This window comes from Sebastes fasciatus, chromosome 15 (assembly GCF_043250625.1).
Source record: "Sebastes fasciatus isolate fSebFas1 chromosome 15, fSebFas1.pri, whole genome shotgun sequence".
Taxonomy (NCBI): Eukaryota; Metazoa; Chordata; class Actinopteri; order Perciformes; family Sebastidae; genus Sebastes; species Sebastes fasciatus.
Window position 1 is genome coordinate 21,498,272 of NC_133809.1, and position 19,332 is coordinate 21,517,603.

At 43.5% G+C, this 19,332-nt stretch overlaps 2 protein-coding genes across 3 annotated transcripts in view; both read right to left on the reverse strand.

Moving 5' to 3' along the window:
- The window catches only part of tiam2a (TIAM Rac1 associated GEF 2a), a 108,729-nt gene extending 91,989 nt beyond the window's left edge, over positions 1 to 16,740 (reverse strand). Inside the window, exon 1 of the mRNA XM_074661309.1 lies at positions 16,697 to 16,740. The gene's annotated coding sequence lies outside the window, so the exon portion shown is untranslated. The remainder of the gene's footprint in view (positions 1 to 16,696) is intronic.
- scaf8 (SR-related CTD-associated factor 8) overlaps positions 15,290 to 19,332 on the reverse strand; it is a 34,804-nt gene continuing 30,761 nt past the window's right edge. For both annotated transcript variants that reach the window (XM_074661311.1, XM_074661312.1), the window contains 2 exons: positions 19,040 to 19,240; positions 15,290 to 18,857 (listed from right to left, as the gene is read on the reverse strand). In XM_074661311.1, the coding sequence (XP_074517412.1) occupies positions 16,711 to 18,857; positions 19,040 to 19,240 (2,348 nt within the window). In that variant the 3' untranslated portion in view covers positions 15,290 to 16,710. The remainder of the gene's footprint in view (positions 18,858 to 19,039; positions 19,241 to 19,332) is intronic.

The following is a 19,332-nucleotide window of genomic DNA, read 5'->3' on the forward strand; positions in this document are numbered from 1 at the left end:
GGTGTTTGCTTTTTTCTACAGCAGCCCTTTGTGTGTGTGTGTGTGTGTGTGTGTGTGTGTGTGTTTACCTATTAGCCAATTTAGCTAATAATAGCTAATGGATGTGTGTATGCGAGACTCTTTTCATTTGGGCTGTGAAATTGGATTAGTTCTCCTGTGTGCTGTGATGTGTGTGTGTGCGCGCATGTGTGTTTGATTTGACAACAGAGTGTCTCCATAGACAGGGCAGAGCATCTATGTCTAGAAGACAACTGGGAGTGTGTGTTTGTATGTACAGGTAGTGGACAAAATAACGGAAACATCAAATAGTAAATGATATATGTAGTATATTATACATTCCCTTCAAAAGAGCTTGACGTCCTTGTGTCGCTGCTGTGCAAATCCTGCACTGTGGGTAACAGGATATTGGAGCTTAGTTTCTATAAGAAAGAAAGGCTCCAGGTCTCTCCTTCCTAAACAGGTTTAATGTTGTTTAGGTCTGGTGATTTGGGAGGTCATAGGAAGCATTTGAGTGCATACCGATGTTACCAACGTGCGCAACTGCTGGAGGGCCCAGGAACTCAAGAGGCTCGGAAAAGCTGCAGGCTCACTGTGTGTCAAATAGTTTGTTCAAATTGAACTAAGAATGGCTTGTTTCAAAAATGTTATCTTTTTTTTAAACTTATATTTTGCATATCTCATGCAATATAATCAAGTTACTTCACAGTCAACCTGGACACGGTGTTATGGTGTATAAGGGCTAAGGCTGGGCCATTTGGCTTATAAATAATATCTCAATATTTTTAGGCTAAATCGCAATATACTATATATATATATATATATATATATATATATATCTGACATATAACCGATAAATTATTGAGAATTATTAGAGCATTTCTGTTTTAACCGGCACAGCTTTTCTAGCCTTTATGTCACTGGTTTAGCAGCCCAGGAAACTCATAGACCAGTTGCACGCATTGTAAATCTTGCATCTTGCATCACGTGATGCTATTCATTCAGCCAATCAAATCTGTGCATTCTGATCAGCATCGCGACTGGTGTCAGTGAGTGAGATACACACACACACACGGGAGAGACAAGACAAGAAACAACAGTCGGAGAAATAAGTGGCATGCTATAAAAAGAGAAAAGTAGACAGCGAAAACAGAGCTTTTTTATCCAGAATGGACTTACATGTTCATTCTTCCCACGAGCAGTTCAAAACCATTATGTGTCATTATGTTCAGAGACCGTGGCGATTATTAAAAGCGGTAACGTCTAAGTGGAGGCTGGCATCTTCCATTACCTGTTCCGACCTCAAGACATATAAAATCGCTTTAGTGCATCACTTGTGCTCTCTCCAGGCCCTTTACCTATTAACCTGCTTCCCTTTAGATACAAAAACACTACATCCCACGTACAACAAGCCGCAATACATGGAAAATATTCAATATATTGCCCACCCACAATAAAGGCTATACAAACTGCATAGAGAATAGAAAGAAAGAGGGGTTTATAGGGGCCCAACAATTCATTATTTTACCCTGAAGCCCCCAAGCAGGTTAATCCGGCCATGCTCATTACAGACGAACAACCCTGTCTTTCTTGGCAGGTTTGGCCTGCTTTTCTTCAGAACTAATAACCCTCTAATTATTCTCTAGCACAAATTTACATATTTTATCATTTGATTTATTCCTGTTGATGAAGTTTGTGTCAGTGGATCATTTTTGGTTTTTTTTTGGTAGCTGGTCTCAGTATGACTTATAGCAATTTAGCCGAAGGTTAATTTAACAGTCAAGCTATGTGTTTCTAGGACACTGCTCCATTTTAACACTAAAGCATGGATTAAACTGGGTCAATTGAATATTGCATAACAGGAATCATCTCAACAGTGAAAAACAAGAATTTCATAACAGCTCTGAATCTTAATGGTAATAATATTTTAAAATCCCCTTGCAGATAAGTCTGGTAGTTTTGTGCAGATGCAAATAATATACCTTTTCGAACTTCATCTTTGCCCCGTTTGAACTGAACAGCAGACGAGAGTACGTTTCCAAATATAAACGCTGGCCACATCAGCTATATTAGGCTAATATTAAACTTTAAAAACGTACCAATCCACATCCCGTATAATATAAACCACAAAGCATTCATTAAAGAGTGATCGTCAGACCTCTTTTACAGGCGACACACACCACTAATGGGTGCGTTGGTTACTTTGCTGTGTAGCTGACCCTCTAATTATGATGATGATGAAAGCTGTTTGTTTCAAATGAAATGTTATTCCTGTGTTTATGTAGCTGTATACTCAACCCTATACCTGCTCACCATTTGTATGGCAACAAAACTATGAAAATAAGATCTAAGTTATAATAAAGTGGAAATATTTTTTAACTGGTGTATGTCTTCAGCTCCCTCCCCCGTCCTCTGTCTGTTACCCTCTCTGCCTCCACCACTTTACTCCCCATCCCAGCCCAGAACGGTCTGGTCTGACCAGGATCACCTTCCTATCACACTCGAGACGAGTGCCAGATTCATGTTTCTCATTTTCTCCCTGGTGTCCCACGTGACTACTCAGGAAGTGGGGGGAGGAATAAGATGGGGGAGAAAGAAAGTGGTTGGCAGAAGAGCAGACCGTCTGCTTACTACTCATTAGCTACGACTCCCTCCTTCACCCCGTCAGACCTTCTGCATCGACCCCCTGACCTTCCTCTGCTTTCCCCACCAAGGTCATCACTGACTCCTGTTCTGAACTTATAGCTTCCATTTTTAAGTTTTGTTTGATTATCACTCCCTGACTCTGTTTAGTTTGACTTCTCAGTCTCATTTCAAATGTTGCATCACTTCTCTGACTCAAGCTTCCCACAGATAGCATTCGTTGCAGAGATGTTACTTAATTATATTGTACAGTGCATGTACGTACTCGTCCATGTTTCTCTGATATATTATTATTATTACTTCTGGCTTTCTCTTTCTCGTCAGCATACACTGTGCTGAAAAAGCAACACTATCCAAAGTAAGAAGACTGCCGATTCAGCAGAAAAAAAGCTATTTGTGTTTTATTTTTAATACGGATTAAATTAAATACCATTAAAACAATTATGTGTAAGTATTCAGGCAGCCAGGCTATCTCAAATGCAACCAGGCATTTAGAAGTACGCAAAAACAGAAAAAGTAGTCCCTAACTGTTTAAAACAATGTTAATTCCATCACATTTTAGCAGATTTTTTTGCATTAAAAAGCCTTAAATTTATCTTTACAGCTACTAAAACATCTCTGTTTTTCACTTTTTGAGTTTTACACACAACGTAGATAATTAAAAGTGTTATGAGGAGTTCAACCATGGACACATGCTCATTTTATACTCTATATTCTCATCTTAAAAAATGTCAACTAACTGGTGATTTCCTTTAAAAGGGTGAATTCTAGGGCTGTCAAAGTTATATATTTGTCATTGTTTTGTGTTGTTGATTAATTTCCAATAATAAATATATACATACATTTGCATAATGCAAGAATATTTGCCCACTCCCATGTTGATAACAAGAGTATTAAATACTTGACAAATCTCCCTTTAAGGTACATTTTGAGAAAAAAATAATTCGCTATATATTTGCGATTAATCGCAATTAACTATGAACAATCATGTGATTAATCGTGATTAAATCTTTTAATCGATTGACAGCCCTAGATTATTCATTTAAGGTGAATTCCCTCCAGTTTGAAGGGTAATGTACTGCTCTCTCTATAGCCTCTCTCATGGACATGATGGAAATTAAACCTAAAAATAACCTTCATGTGCTTTTTTTAAACAGCATTTTTAGTTGGCTTTATGAACCAGGCTCCCATTGAGAGGCTCAGATTACCAGGGAATCTGACCAGATTGCAACCAGACTCGCTTCACTTGGGAGTAAAAAAGAAAAAAAAAGGATGGAGAGTGGAGAACAAGAGGTAGAGAGAGAGGTGAGAGGCAAATGGTCAGAGGGATAAAAGGATAAGGAGAGCAAGCAGAGCGAAATAATAATGAGGGGGAAATCTTGGGGGAATGAAAGAAGGGGGAATAAGGGGGGGAAGTCCAACCATGAAGATGGAAGAGAGAAGAGATGCAGAATGGGATGGGTACGATGTGAGGAGTGCAGCGTCAGCTCTGCTCATCACTCATTTCATTTGCAGAGGCTGCGGGGCAAAGCATGTAACGGTTTTTACATCACATGACAAAAGGACAAATTGGCCGGAAGTATAGAGTGAAGGGAAAAAGGGATGAAGGAGGAAAGACAAAGGGATTATATGTTTGATTTTATAATAATAATAATTATAGGGTGATCATCTATTGTCATGTTTACAACTACATCTCCACAAGAAATACAAAGAGGGACAGGAAGTAAAAGAGTGTGAGAGTGTAGAGAGTATTTCCTCTACATCTTCTCGAGGTCATGGACTTCTAAAACCTGATAACACACACACTCTCTCACACACTGGTGTGACATCTGCTGTGGATAGGCCCTGTCACACTGTAGTCTCTGCTGGGGCCGGCCGTCACAGATGTTCTCAGTGAGGTCCCCCCCCTCCAAGTCCATCCCTCCACCCTTGGGAGAGTTCAGAACGGCGGTCCGGAGAGATAGAGAGACAGGAAATCTGTTCTTTTTCTATTTAACAGTCCAGCGGATCCATATTATACACAGATACACACACACACACACACACACACACACACACACACACACACACACACACACACACACACACTTCAGACCTTACTGCCAAATTAAAAAACATGAAGACAGATTTATTCAGGAGTGTGTGTTTCATGAATGTACTGTAGCATCTTTGTAGGTAAGTGTGTGTGTGTGTTTTCTTTCTCTGTGCTTGTGGAGGTGCTAGTGTGTATGAGAGTGTGAGATCAAGAGAGAAAGTGGCGATATGTGTGGGTGGGATAATACTGTAAGAAGAGGTTGTGTGTGTGTGTGTGTGTGTGTGTGTGTGTGAGAGAGTGTGAAGGAGAATAAGATTGTGTAGGTGTACGAGAGAAAGTGCAAATGTGTGTGAGCGTGTGTGATTTAAAAAAAATTGTGTATTTGCTTATGTGTGTGCATGTGTGTGTGTGTTTGTGTGTGTGACAGCCTGGAGATCCCTGATGACTGCTGGTCATTAATAAACATGATCATGAATGTTTAATCCGCATCAGCGGGACGGCAGGGGAACCCTCGTGGGTGATATTGACAGTCGCGCACACGCACACACACACACGCACACGCACACACACACACACACACAAACACACACACTGTCACACACACTCGACAGATTGGTAGAGCGGCAGGGGGGAGGTTTGAGGCGTTCAACGCGGTGTTAAGTACTCGTGAGCAGGACCGTGGCTCTCTTCTTCTGTCTTAACATGTAAGATGAGAATTTAACATACAGACCTTTGAATGAATCTTAATATTAAGAACTTTCCGTGTGTCTAAAGGTAGTGTTGTCAAACCATAGAGAACCAGTTCACAACATGTATGATGGACAGCTATTCTTTGTGAGAATTATCTTTCATCAGGAAACGGGAATATATTGTGTAAATGGGCCTTGGGTGGATGATTCTTCTCTGTCACAGCCAAAGTTTGTATAAGAATGAGCATCTTGAAACAAGACAGAACAAAGTAGTTTTAAGATAAAGATGTTTTGCAGTGCAATAATTAATATATATATATATATATTAATTATTAAATAACAGAAAAAACATTTTGAGGATGTCTCCCTTTTGTAATATGATGCGTAGCCTGTCAAAATCAATAAATCAATACATTTCAGTTATCAGGAAAAAGGGTAGTCAACAAGTTGTTGTTCCAACTCCCAAAATTACAGCACTGCAGCATGATGCCACTCTTTTTGCTTAGTTTTCATTATTATGCATGGAAGGGAGAATTAAAGTTAAAGGCACAATGTATTTTTAAAGGTGCTAAATAAAAAATTTAGAGCATTTCTATTGCCTCCATACAGCTCTCAACATGGTGACGGCTGAGCCTGCGGCTCGCAGCTAACGGTGCTAACAGTGCTAACAGTGCAAACAATGGCAACAGCGCTGACAGAGCTAACACTGTTAACCTGGGAGGAAACCCACCGCGTTATCATCCCAACTCGTAATATACTGACGCTTTGTCAGACCCCTCGGCGTCACTTTTCCAGTAAACACGTGCTTAACGAGCCCTCGGCGTAACTTTTCGGTCGCAGTAAACACGTGCTTAATGTTGCGAATTCAACAGAAACACTTTCTTAGGATTAGGTAATAAAACCACTTAGTTAGGTTTAGAAATAACAACATGGATGGGCTTTAAAATTACTACCTCTGTACAGTGAAAATGACACTGAGCGTTGTGAAAACGGAACACGAACGAACAGCTGATTGTAACGTGAAAATTAAACCTAACTAGCGGGACACAAACAGCGGTCTCCTGGATGAAAGCCTTGTGTTTGTTGGACCCATCCACCACTACTTCCACCTGCCTCTTTCGCTCTTTAAACTACATCACCACAGCACTTTCCCTGTGCGTTTACTGTTGCAGCAGATGGGATTACATTGTAGTTAATGGAAAGCCCGGTAACAGTGCCTTGTGCACCGGTATTGAACGCCGACGGGCTAGGATACTGGATCCGTGTTGCTTTTGTGACGACGTTGTTGGTCGGGGTGGCGTTATCAGCTGTAAACGCCAGAGAAGCTCGAATTACAACACACAGAGGGAGAGCAACTTCATTCTCTGCTCAGGTAGACTCCATTACCCCTCTATATCTTTACATAGCAAAATAGTTGTTTGATGCTATAATAATGCTCTGAATATCATATAGAGAAATTAACTGATGAAATTCCCTTCATCTCCATCTTGCAATACATCTTAGATCACAACATTTATCTCAAAATCTGTGCAGATAAAAGCCAAACTATTGGCATGGTCAGACACCAGTAGAGGTAAATGAGGAGATTTTGTATAATATTTGGCCTGAAGTGGTGGCAGCTGTATTTAAAAGAACTTCTGGCTTCAAACCCCCCAAAGTCAGTCCAACTCTACTTCAAACATCTGCTCTGATTCCATTTGGATGGAAGTGATAAACACGGTTGAAAAACATCAGTAAAAGACACCACCAGGTTTGATCACAGCACCTTGATCCCTACAAATCTGTCGACTTCCTCCCAACCCCCCCCCTAACCCTCCCCTTCTGCATGAGTCAGGAATTTCCTATATCTTTTTCATTTGACACCGTCTGCTCCGTCTCTTGAGCACACTTCTGAGTGACGCCTCCCGACTCTCAGGAGGGAATCTGCTTCTTGCCATCGTAAACAAACAGGCAGACAACGCAGGGAGGAGGCCTTCAGGTCTAATTACCAGCTCGCCGCTGCAGCATGCATGCTAACAAACAGCACCGGGGAGAGCAAAGCAGACCGGGGGCGAGCAAATAGAGTCATATGTGTGGGTAGGTAGGCACACACTCACTATAACACTTCATGGAAACAATGAGGCAATTCTTTTCCCGGGTTGATGAACCAGGTGTCACATCTGCAGGAAGACGAGGAAGCTGAGTCAGCCCTTTAATAAGCAGCTTTTATAAGGTCTTCTCTCCAAATGATGACAGACACGTGAATGGAGGCGACACAGACTGCGGGAGAACAAAGGGGATATAAAAATGTCTGCTCTACGTAATAAGGCCGTGTGAACGTGTAACGCCGAGGCTTTTATCACACACCTCCCGTAGCTGCGGAATGAGAGACTGCATAATCAGAAAATTGATGTAAATGCCGTGGGAGGGTTGCTCAAATGAGTGTGTACGACTGCAATACGTGCATGCGGCGCCCACTCGCATGATGTAAGACTGACAGCTGGAGGCTGCAGCGCCGTACCTGCCTGTCTTTACTGATACATTTCATCATGTTCCCCCTCCCAATTTTCCAGGCACAATGTGCTGCGCTGTCAAACGCTCTCCCCGCTTGCTCAGCATCTCAGCACACACCTCCCCTCCCTCCCTGCGTATCTCCCTTCTAAACCCCCCACACTCCTAACACACATGCCTTGTTTTTGTGTTGGCAGATTTAATAAGCTCCCCCGTCACCCACATTACACACACAATACTCCGCCTGCCGTGAATCACGGCTGGATCCTCTCTGAAAAATCAGGAAAAGGTGTTCGTTGCTCATCGTCGTCTCCTTGACAACCCCGTACCACATTTTTCCCAGACACTGTGTCAGTGACCTTTAACCTCCGATGCCCCAACGACCCCACACTCCTCACCCCGAGCGATAAGCGCAGACAGTTTGAGACGAGAAGCAGAGAGCTGTTCTAATGCGATTGATGAGACAGACATTTTTGGGCAGATAGTCACATGTAAACAGATGATGTATGTTTACTGATATTTGGGGCCACTACCAGGACCGATTAGGGACTAACAATGTTAACAGAGACAACAGTCGCAGACATCAATCCTAAAATGTGAATACTGTCTCTGCCTGTGTAAACCATGTTTGCGCTAATGGGTTTAATTCTAGTTACAATGCGGCACCAGGCCAATACACGCACAGTAGTTATGTGTGTGGGAAAAAGGTATTCAGTGACAGGCATGTAGCCCACTGATAACACACACACACACACACTTCTCCTCAGTATGCAAATACACACGGCCTTGGCAAACACAAGCTTTCTCTCCTCCTGCTCCTGGCATGACTTAGAAAAAAAAAAATACTTGCGACCAAATTTTTATTCGCCCCAAGAGAGGATGAAATGAAAATATCCTCATGAAAGTTGAGGGTGGAAAAATGAGACATATTGCAACCTTCAAAAACAAAAGTGGAGCAGCACTCACTCTGTAGACGAGAACAATCAACAGCATTAGCTAGAAATAAGTCTGGAGCTGGGGAGTCTCAGAAAGAAACATCTACACTTATGCTAAGACCAAGAACCTACAGCAGTTTATACCGTTTATATAAACTGTTTTTGATGTTTATTATTCGTGGTGAGGTAAAATGTAATAATTAGCCACAGCGTGGCAAACAAAAGGTCTTTGGCAACATATATAAGAAGGATTTATCTGTTTATTCTTGTTGTGAGCATGGAAATGTTATTGGACGTGTGTGGCAGTAGCCTATTACATATTTTTGTAATATATTACATATATTGTATATATATTTATTTGTGTGAGGATGGTGATCACACACTTTAACAGGCTACTTTATCAAAAAGTAAGCACAACTACAAGCCACGTATACCTTTCTGTAGGCCTATAAGGCAAGAATACTTAATTATACTTTTCTTAAGTATATCTCGATCAAAAGATTAAATACAAGTAGCAGGCCTATAAGCCAAGTATACTAAGACTTTTCCTTATACTTGTCAGTATAAACCAAGTATACTTAGACTTTTCTGTATACTTGTCAGTATGATCCAAGTATACTTAGACTTTTCTGTAGACTTGTCAGTATAAACCAAGTATACTTAGACTTTTCTGTAGACTTGTCAGTATGAGCCAAGTATACTTATGTATGTATTTGTTAAGTATATCTCTAATTAGTATATAAAAAGTATAAAGTAAAAAGTATACTCTTTTATTTTAAGTTTAAAAGAAGTATAGTAATAGCACACTTGAATAAACTTATTTTTGGTTATGGGATGTCATTGTGTAAAAGGGTAAATTCTGTATTTTTCAACCTTTCAACCCTACTTTCCTTAGTTTTTGTGTCTAAGTGACTAATGGGGACAACATTTTTTAAACTGGTCAAGTATTGAGGGATAACGTTATAACCGGCAGCAGCTAACGCAGCGTTATGTCCACTAAAAGTGCTCGTTTTTGCCACTGACAGGCTCAGATTGTTACTATAGTGTCTGACAACATTATGGAAAGAACCCTAAAGCGAAGTAAAACATTTTTCTTTACCTTTCACTTGATCCTGTCTGTTTGTTATTGTGTCCAAGTCCCGCTCTTTCCACTTCATGTTACAGTGAAATAAAATATATTCAACATTTTCTTTAACTCTTTTTGCCATTTAAACCTGTGTGGTCCAATCTAAGTCTTGCTGTGATGATTTCCTCCCCTCTGTTCCTGTCTCTATAGTACTTTGCTATGACTGCTTTTTGTATTTTGTCGATGAGCGAGACTCTTTCCATAATGTCAGACACTTATAATAACAATCAGAGCCTGTCATGGCAATAACAAGCACTTTTAGTGGACGTAAATGGCGGTGCCAGCTTGCCCCAATCGCACCATAGCAGCCCGTGGGAAAATAGGGTCCAGGTTGAAAAATAGCCTACCTTTTAAGTCACTTGTGAGATGTTGTGTATTGTAGGCAAAGATATTAAAATGAGCTAGATAGAAATACACATTTATTTATTTTTAGCCATGGTAGCAGCATGGTTCTAGGTATGGCAATACTAATCTTTCGGTTGTTTGCATCCAACACGTTGGTCCAAACTGAATGAAATATCACAATAACTATCATATGGATTGCTGAAGTTTTTGCTTATCCAGTGGGATACCTTAATATCTAGTGGTATCTGGCAATCTCTTCAAAATCGTTCAGCCCTAGTCTTGTTTCTGAACATTTCGGCGTGAACTATGTATAATATGTATGTGTATACTGCTTGTCATTTCTGCAAAATGATCAATGAAAAGTAGTGGGCCTAGTAAACATTAAGTATTGTTGTAACTGAGGGGAATGTGATTTTTTTTTTTATATCTGCACCTGGTTGCATGGACAGTTGTTAACACATCTGACTGAAATCCAAAAATGGCAACCTCACAGAGGCGTTAGAAGAGAAGTCAGACGATTACCAAAATCATTAGGATCCATCCTCTGAGCACATTGGATACATGCACCAAACTTTATGGCAATCCATCCAACAGTTGTTGAGAAAGACGTCTTCACCAAAGTGGTGCGTCGACCGACTGACTGACAGACTGCTAGTGTGGCTAATTAAAAAAAATAATGGACGTGTTCAGTAAGACCAAAACTAAAGGAACTAAAGAGGAGATGCATTACTATTATACAGTACACTTGCAGAAGCCATCTGACTGACAACAGAGAACTGTAAAAATGTGTATATAAACTGCTTCTCTACCGAGTATTAAGCTGTTTTGGATGTGTCCATACAGAACAAGAACACAGAATATTCATTCAACACATCTGCAAAATGACTGAATGTCAATCACCTGTTACATATTCATTTTGTCTCTTTTATTTGATGAAGGCCACAGCATCAGCTCCGCATTTTCTTGCAGAGCGAGTGTTGTTATTTTCAAAAAAGCGAGAAATAATCTCCCTCAAGCTATGTGAATTAAAATTCCTACTGGAGCTTAAAAAGAGCAGCGAGCGAGAACCTGAAGACTTCTGTTTAAGCCGCAATGTTGCCGGTTACACACCCTACTAACGTGCCCCTGAGCAAGCCGCTGAATCCCCCACCAACTACCAGCTCCAGGGCTGCTGCTGCTGCTGCTGCTGCTGCTGCTGCTGCTGCTCTAACTTCCCACACGTTCCCAGTGGAGTGGGGAGAGGGAAACGCTGTTCCCTTGCTGCCTCTCTCAGCCAGTTTGCAGCAGGGTGCGGCCTGCAGCAGCGGGGTGGGAAGTCATGACTCGGCTAAGTTCCTGGGCGAAGGCCACTTTGGACACCTCGGCCCAGTCTGGAAGAGTCTGCTGGCTCTGATAACGGGGGAGCCAGGCAGACAGTGGCGGAGGAAAACTTACGCACACTCCCACAGTGGTGAGTAATTACTGTGGCTGCAGAGTGTGAGCCCAGATAGGGGGATTCCTCTCCTGCATAACTAGGTGCACAGAAGATAGATGGCTCTGTTTTTTTGCCCTAACTCAATCTTTCGTGCTCATTTTATACGTGTGAGCAGCCTCTTCGCTTGGCAGAGACCCCACTATGCTGCGAATATGATATCTGTTGGCCACAGCTGATAGATAGAGGCAGATTTTTTTAGTCTGGAGGCCTAATCAATAACTTTAATCAATTAAGAATGCAGCAACTGAGAAGCTATAGAGAAACGTCTAAAAGGACCTCATTCCATTTATCAAAGTATCGATCCGGAAAAAAAGGTATGGAAAGAGGTATCTGACAGATTAATTCCAGCACGGTGGCACCGTGAAGATTCTGCATGGCAGCGATTTTCTATGCCCCTTATCCTGTTGTCGTTTCAAAAGAAGGGAATTTCATGTTTGGGATATACTTCGCCGTGGCACTAGTGTGCTTTTTGTTTGTCTCGGTGAGAGTGAAGCACAGAAGGTATAAGAGAGGTGAGCACTGCAGATTTTGTCGCACTCCAAGAACCCCAGTCAGAGCAACACTCCTCCTGTCTGCCGTAATGACGAGAGCTGCAGTACCACACTGACCCCAAATGGTCACACGTGGTACTGACACTACAGATCCACAGACTTTGGTCCCTGTTAGTGGCAACAGGAGAACAATATCTGTTGTGCAAATGCACCACTAGTCTTTAATAGAACCAAAACTAATTAAAATGCCCCTCGTAGAGTAAAGTAGGCCTTGAAGTAGGACATCTTCCAGCAATATCTGACTGGGATATTTTTTATGATTTCCCCGCGTCATATTAAAACTCATTTACAAGCTAAATCTTCCTGTCTAATTGACTTCCTCCCAGCAGGGAACTTCTCAGCATTAACCGCACATTAGCGCTACCACATGAACATGAGCTGGCTATTATTATTCCATGCCATTATTGTGGTTTAGGTGCTCTCATTAGTAGCCTGTGCCGGGGTAATCCTCAGCTAAAGGTCAGGCCCACTTGGCTTTGTTCCCATGGGCTTTTGGCTATATGGAGTATAGCATGGCAGTGATGTGCAAATGGCTTGCCACATGACCACCATTAGATCTGTTGGTTATACGGACTTCAATGCAAGGCTCGCAGGGGAAGAAATGCACAAATTCAGACCCTAATCCACATTCGCAAACATGCCCTTTACTCTCCGCTACAGATAAATAACTGAAGGGTGCAGGCCCCGCCGTAGAGTGAGGATTTATTTGTATTGCTGTCCAAGGGAGAGCTAGCCAACTGCTGTGTAAATGTATGTCTGTTTCAGGGCAGATAGCGGTTGATTCAAAGTCTCAGCCTGTCAAATCTCTCCGCGGGGAAGTCAGCAGGAGCCTCGACCTGGGCTGACTGCCCGGGCCTTTGGGAGCCAGATGGGAGCTTGAAATTTATAGTCATACTAAGAGACACACTACTGGATATTTTCAGCCTGGCTTTATCCCCCCTAACAGGTCTCTTTAGATGCTAAATCCAGAGCCAAACTATGACATGTTTTGTTCTGTTTGGATTAGCAGGCTAAGCTCAGGTGTAATTGGAGGTAAAGGTATTATGGTAGCACATTGAGCTGCTATTCTTTTGTTTTTTTCGCTATAAAAATGCTGAAATGGCATCACCACGATGTAGTTTAAATAAATCTTCTAGCTTGTGTCTTCTGACACGCGCCGGGTCATAAATGAGTACAGGGAAGATCTCTGTGCTAACATGTGCTGTGTAAGCACTTCCTCAAGCTGTAGCAGCCGGGTCTCTGGCAGCGCGAGGTCAAGGGGGGGGGGGTAAAGCATCTTCCCATACTTCCTCCTTCATTTGTATATTCCCTCCTTACCCTTTTGTTCTGCTGAGACAAGTGCCAGGTGGTTGCTTTATATGTTTGTTTTCTTATAACAGAAGCTTGGATTCAGCAGATTATTAGTCTGCTTTACTAGGAGGGTATTTGGTAGTCATCTACACCTTTATTTGCCTGGTGTGGAATACAGTGCATTGCAGTGTTTTGACAGTGTGGAATTGACCTTTTGTTCAGCATCTCAGGTCTCATGGGAGTTTTTTTCTCGGGGTGTTTTTGTTCGATCGGTGGCCTCTACGCTCGCCTGAAAGTAGGTGAACTAAAACTATCTAAAAAAAAAGGTCAGTGCCTACAGTCTGTTTTATATATTCTTAGAAACTTAGAATAAGGATATGTGATACTTATCTCAATACACAACCTGGTATACTAGATATGCATGTTCCATAATCTCATTACATTTTCATTGGTTTAAATTAGGGCTGTCAACATTGACGCAAATTTGTTTAAACGCCACTACTTTCTTTAACGCATTGACGCAACTTGCGATTTTTAGGTTGTAGCGGGCTCAGTTGTAAAGCTAGAAGATACTGACATCATATGAAAATAAATCTAAGGAATTCATCGGTACCAACCATGTCATACTAGTTTGTCGAGAAGGATGCTAAATAACGCTCCAAATTTGGAGGCAAAATTGTCATGGCCATTTTTAAAGGGCTCCCTTGACCTTTGACCTCAAGATATGTGAATGAAAATGGGTTCTATGGGTACCCACGAGTCTCCCCTTTACAGACATGCACACTGTTTGATAATCACATGCAGTTTGGGGCAAGTCAGTCAAGTCAGCACACTGACACACTGACAGCTGTTGTTGCCTGTTGGGCTGCAGTTTGCCATGTTATGATTTGAGCATATTTTTATGCTAAATGCAGTACCTGTCATTGTTTTGTGTTATTAATTGATTTCCAATAGTAAATCTATTAGGAATGCATCGATGTGACTTTTTCAATCCCGATACCAATACCTGGGCTTTGGGTATCGGCCGATACCGAGTACCGATCCGATACCAGTGTTTAATTAATAAGCTGTATACCTCACTGTGTGGAAGTGACTGGGATCATTCTTTTATGTGTAACGCAACGTCAGGCTTGACTTCCTAACTTTGTAAAACAAAATGTATCAGATAAAAATGTACTGTTATTTATTATTAAAATAATAAATCGTGCACCAGCAACTTGGTAAAAAAAAATCTTCTAAATTAACAGGGATTACAGTTGAAATGTAAACTTTTTTTAATGGAATAACATACTGGTTGAAACTTAAACAGGAGTTCAAATCCAGTATATAAGGTATATAAAATATATAAATATAGAATTGGATTGATCGGCTCCATTATCATATATCATCAGATATCCAATCCAGCTATTTGAGTCAATATATATCGGCCCAATATCGGATATATACATACATTTACATAAAGCAGCATATTTGCCCACTCCCATGTTGATAAGAGTTTACATTTTTTTTTAATTAAATACTTGAAAAATCTCCCGTTGAGGTACATTTTGAACAGATAAAAAAAAAAGTGCGATATTTGAATCGATTGACAGCCCTAGTTTAAACTACTAACATGGGTCCGTTATCTCAGTTTGAAGCTGCAGTGTTGATGTGTGTGCAAGAAGTCATCTGATCGGCCCGAGTTAGGATTCATGACAATAAGAGGGGTAAAAAGCCGATGCACCTTCAACTTTTATTCAACATCACAACTCCTGTAGTAGACATTTGGTCTGATAGAACAGCAGACTATGGATTTCTAGTAATATGTCTCAACAGAAAAGCACTACAAGTATGAAATGACAAAAGAGAGACAAGAAGGTTAAAACATGGCTACAGGTCTGCATGCACAGAACGATGGAGAGTATATATAGACTTGATCTCCTCTAGGTGAGTGCTGTACAAACCGCCCAGCTACCATTCAAACGGCGGGCCAGTCAATTCTGCGCAGGTAGCATTGTGTTCATAGAGCTGTCTGACACCGAGTCGCACGCACAGTCTGGTGTACATCACACAGTAGTGTTGGGTAGCATCATGAACGACAAATCCATTCAAAAAGGCACAATCCCATCCTCAACAGTCACCCAGCAAAAAGCTTAGGGAAACATACAGGCGGAAGTCATCAGTAACTAAAAACTACAAGTCCCACGGTTGCATCCAACAAAGTGCTCTGTGGATGAGATGGTATAGCGGCAACTTGAGTTGCGAGAACATCAAATCGACTGCAGCGACAGCACACAATGTGTACGAGTCTGCAAAGCGGTTTTAGTTTCCACTGGTCCTGGGTCAGAAAACAGTCCTAAAGCATGTGGGTTTTTTTAACAGACAAAGCATGTTTATTTCAAACTAAAACAATATGCACCCAACATGAGAACATCCCTGTTCTTTATCTTTTTCTTCCCCCCTGGCATGTAATGTTTTCTGTTTGTGTTCACTGTATAATTAGAAACAAATTACAGACATTTATTTTGGGGATACAACATTTTCATGTTTTCTTTCTAAAAAAAATGTTCATCTTTTTCCAATTATAAGTAGCTGTACTTGTCTCGCTGTATGCAGGCTATTTTTCTTTTTTTTTCTGCGTAGAAACAGAAAGCAGGACACCACAAAAGCATTCACTGAAAACTTTGCAGCAGCATTTTAAAAAGAAGAGGAGACAGAAAATGGGCCAGCAACTGCCTTTTTCAAGTATTGTGTGCAACTGTATTGAATCCATTTGTCGAACAGCCAGGATGTTTTACTCTCTTCCATAGGAAGGTCAAAGCGCATTTTCCCCCATATACAATTGAAACATTTTGGTAGGCAATTCAATAAAATTCGCCGAGCTTAAGATTAATTAAAACGTGTGGGGCGGCGTTACAACTTAAAAAAAAAGAAAGAAATAAAAACACAAACAAAATTGTCTATCAATAAATCAGCTAACGAGCCTTCTATTTAAGTACACTGGTATTTGTGAGAGATAAAATCATTTGTTATTGGTTATAAGACAATAACTGCTGTGAGTCAGTATTCGCCATGTCCCGTGTGGTGGTTTGCTGACATGAGTACAGAGAAGAAGAGACAACTTTACAAAATGATCTTTTACCTACTGAGTGATGATTATGTCCCCTCAGTGTCTGTGACAGTGTCTACCACTGGCTGACTCGCAGCTTCCTCCATGGGCTCACTCTGTTCATTGTCTACGTCCTCAGGAGACGCAAGCTGCTGCTCCGGTTCACTTTCGGGGAGCTCAGAATCGGGAGAGGGTTCTTCAGCGGGCTCAGGAGAGGCCTCAGGAGAGGCCTCAGGAGAGGCCTCGGGTGTAGATTCAGCCACAGTGCTATTGTCCATCCCAGCTCCGTTGACCCACTGGGGTGAGGAGGCTCGCTCTTGTGACTCCTCCTCCTCATCCTTCCTTGGGCTTTCCTGCTCCTCCAGAGAGGGAGTCTCTTCGGGGGGGCTGGCAGCTTGTGTGAAGGCCACAGGTGAGTCCTGGGGTGAGGCCTCAACCAGCGGCGAGGCTTGGCTTGGGGGCTCAGTGTCTGGAGAAGCGGTGGTTCTGGAGGGGGACCGGGCTGGGGACTGGGCTGGGGACTGGGCTGGGGACTGGGCTGGGGACTGAGCCGGGGACAGAGCCATGGACTCGAATGGCGATTTGGTTTGTGGAGGGGTCTCAAGTTGTGGTGATGTCTTGGCCTGGGTGGGAGCCTCTGTCAACGGGCTCTGACTTTTGTTGTCAGATGACCGGTCAGGCGATTGGGCGGGGGGTGGTGACTGGGCCTGAGGTGTCTCAGACGGAGCTGGGGTTTCATCCTGGGGCTCGGGCAAAGCTGCTTGGCTCTGTGATGGAGGGGGAGACTTAATCTGAACCTGAGGCGGCGGCTGATTCAGACCCAAGAGAGAGGGTTTGGGCTGAGCTTGGGGCAGGAGTGGGGACTGGAATCGTGACTGAAGCTGGGGGTTCAGTTTGAGTGGTGCCAGCAGTTTGCCTTGGTTCAGGGTCAGATTGGGATTAAGAGGTGGAGTTGGAAGCAGAGGTGTAGGCAGAGGCAGAAGAGGTGTCCAGCCCCCGCGATCACGTTCCCGTTCACGTTCCCTTTCGCGGTCTCTCTCTTTGTCGCGGTCTCTGTCGCGTTCATGCTCTCTGGGGCGATCTCTGCCTCGCTCCCTGTCTCGGTCTCTCTCCCTATCCCTGTCCCTCTCGCGGTCCCGGTCTCTCTCTCGGCTGTGGCGGTTGCCGTTCATCTCCCTCCTGAAGTCAAAATCTCTTTCATCTCTGTCTCTTTGCCTGTCCCACGGGCGTCTTCGTTCATCTAGGTCTTGATGTAGCTCGCTATCAAAAGGCGCTGTGGCGCCGCCGCCGCCGCCGCCGCCGCCGCCGCCGCCGCCGCCGCCGCCGCCGCCGCCGCCACCGCCACCACCGCCACCGCCACCGCCACCGCCGCCACCACCACCACCACCGCTACCACCGCCACCACTACGGTTCCAGGGCTGTGGCCCCCCAACAGCTCCAGCATTGCCTGAAACTCCAGCTGCTGCTGCTGCTCCTCCTGCATTCCCAGGACGGCTGTCAAAGCGGCTGGGGAAGTTCGGCCCAGGTGTGGGGCGCTCCTCCTGGAAGCCTTTTGGAACGCCTGAGCCCTGTAGGCCGGCTCGCATGCTATCTCGTTCATCAAAGTCCCCTCTGGTCTGGGTCCAGCGGTTATCAGGAGTGAAACCTGCGAGAGCCTGCAGACGTCCCACTAGGCTGGTTCTGGCTGGCTGACCCCCTGGGGTCTGGAGCAAGGGAGGCCTGCCTCCTCCACCACCACTTCCTGCTCCGCCGCCACCTCCAAGGGGCTCCCTATGCTCTGGTGGAGGGGTCCTCAGCAGGCCTGTGCTCTGCTTCTCCATCGGAGGGAAGCGGTAGTCCTGGTCTTTGCCCTCATCAGCTCCAGAGGAAGACTCGTCTTCAGTCTTGGATACATTTTCATTGTTAAGGTTGGGGGCTCTGTTGAAGGGGTCCAGCTGAGAGAAGGGAACCCTGGCACGGGCTTGAGCCTGGAGGGAGCTCTCTAGGAGGCCAGCAGCCTGCTGGACGGGCCCCTGCTGCATGAGGAGCGGGAAGCGGGCGGCAGCCCCGGGTTGGAGGAGGTTAGGTCGCACATCCAGAGGCATCAGGCCAGGCATTCTCTGCCCAGCCAGACCAGACTGGTGCAGGTGGTGGGTGAGCGAAGTGGGGTGCATGCCAAGGAGACCCATGCCACTGCGGACTGCATTCTGCATGCCTGGGGACAAGACACAATTACAGAAATGTTAAAATTCATCTTGGCTAAACACAAACAACCTTTATAACCACAATAAAAATACTCTAAAAGAGAAAATACAATACAAGATATGACCAAATTGTCCACCAGAAAACAAAATCTATTGGTCTCTTTCATGCAGGAACACGTCAGCGTCGCCTCACCTTGCAGTGTGAGCTCTGCAGCAGCATCCATACCATCTGCAGACTGTAATGATTTCTCATTGACAGCTTGCTGAGTTTGGACTGCCACTGGGTTGAACACACCGGCCATGAAGCCGGGGATGGCGGTCGGAGGAATCATAGCACCGAACGGTGATTCCTTGACAGCTTCTTGGCCGGTTCCCACTGAAGGCTGCACTAGAGCTATAGGTGAGTACAGGAGAAAACAACAAATTTAATCCCAGCTAATAAATTCAATCTAAATGCCTTGAAAGGTCATGTCAATTTTCAAAGCT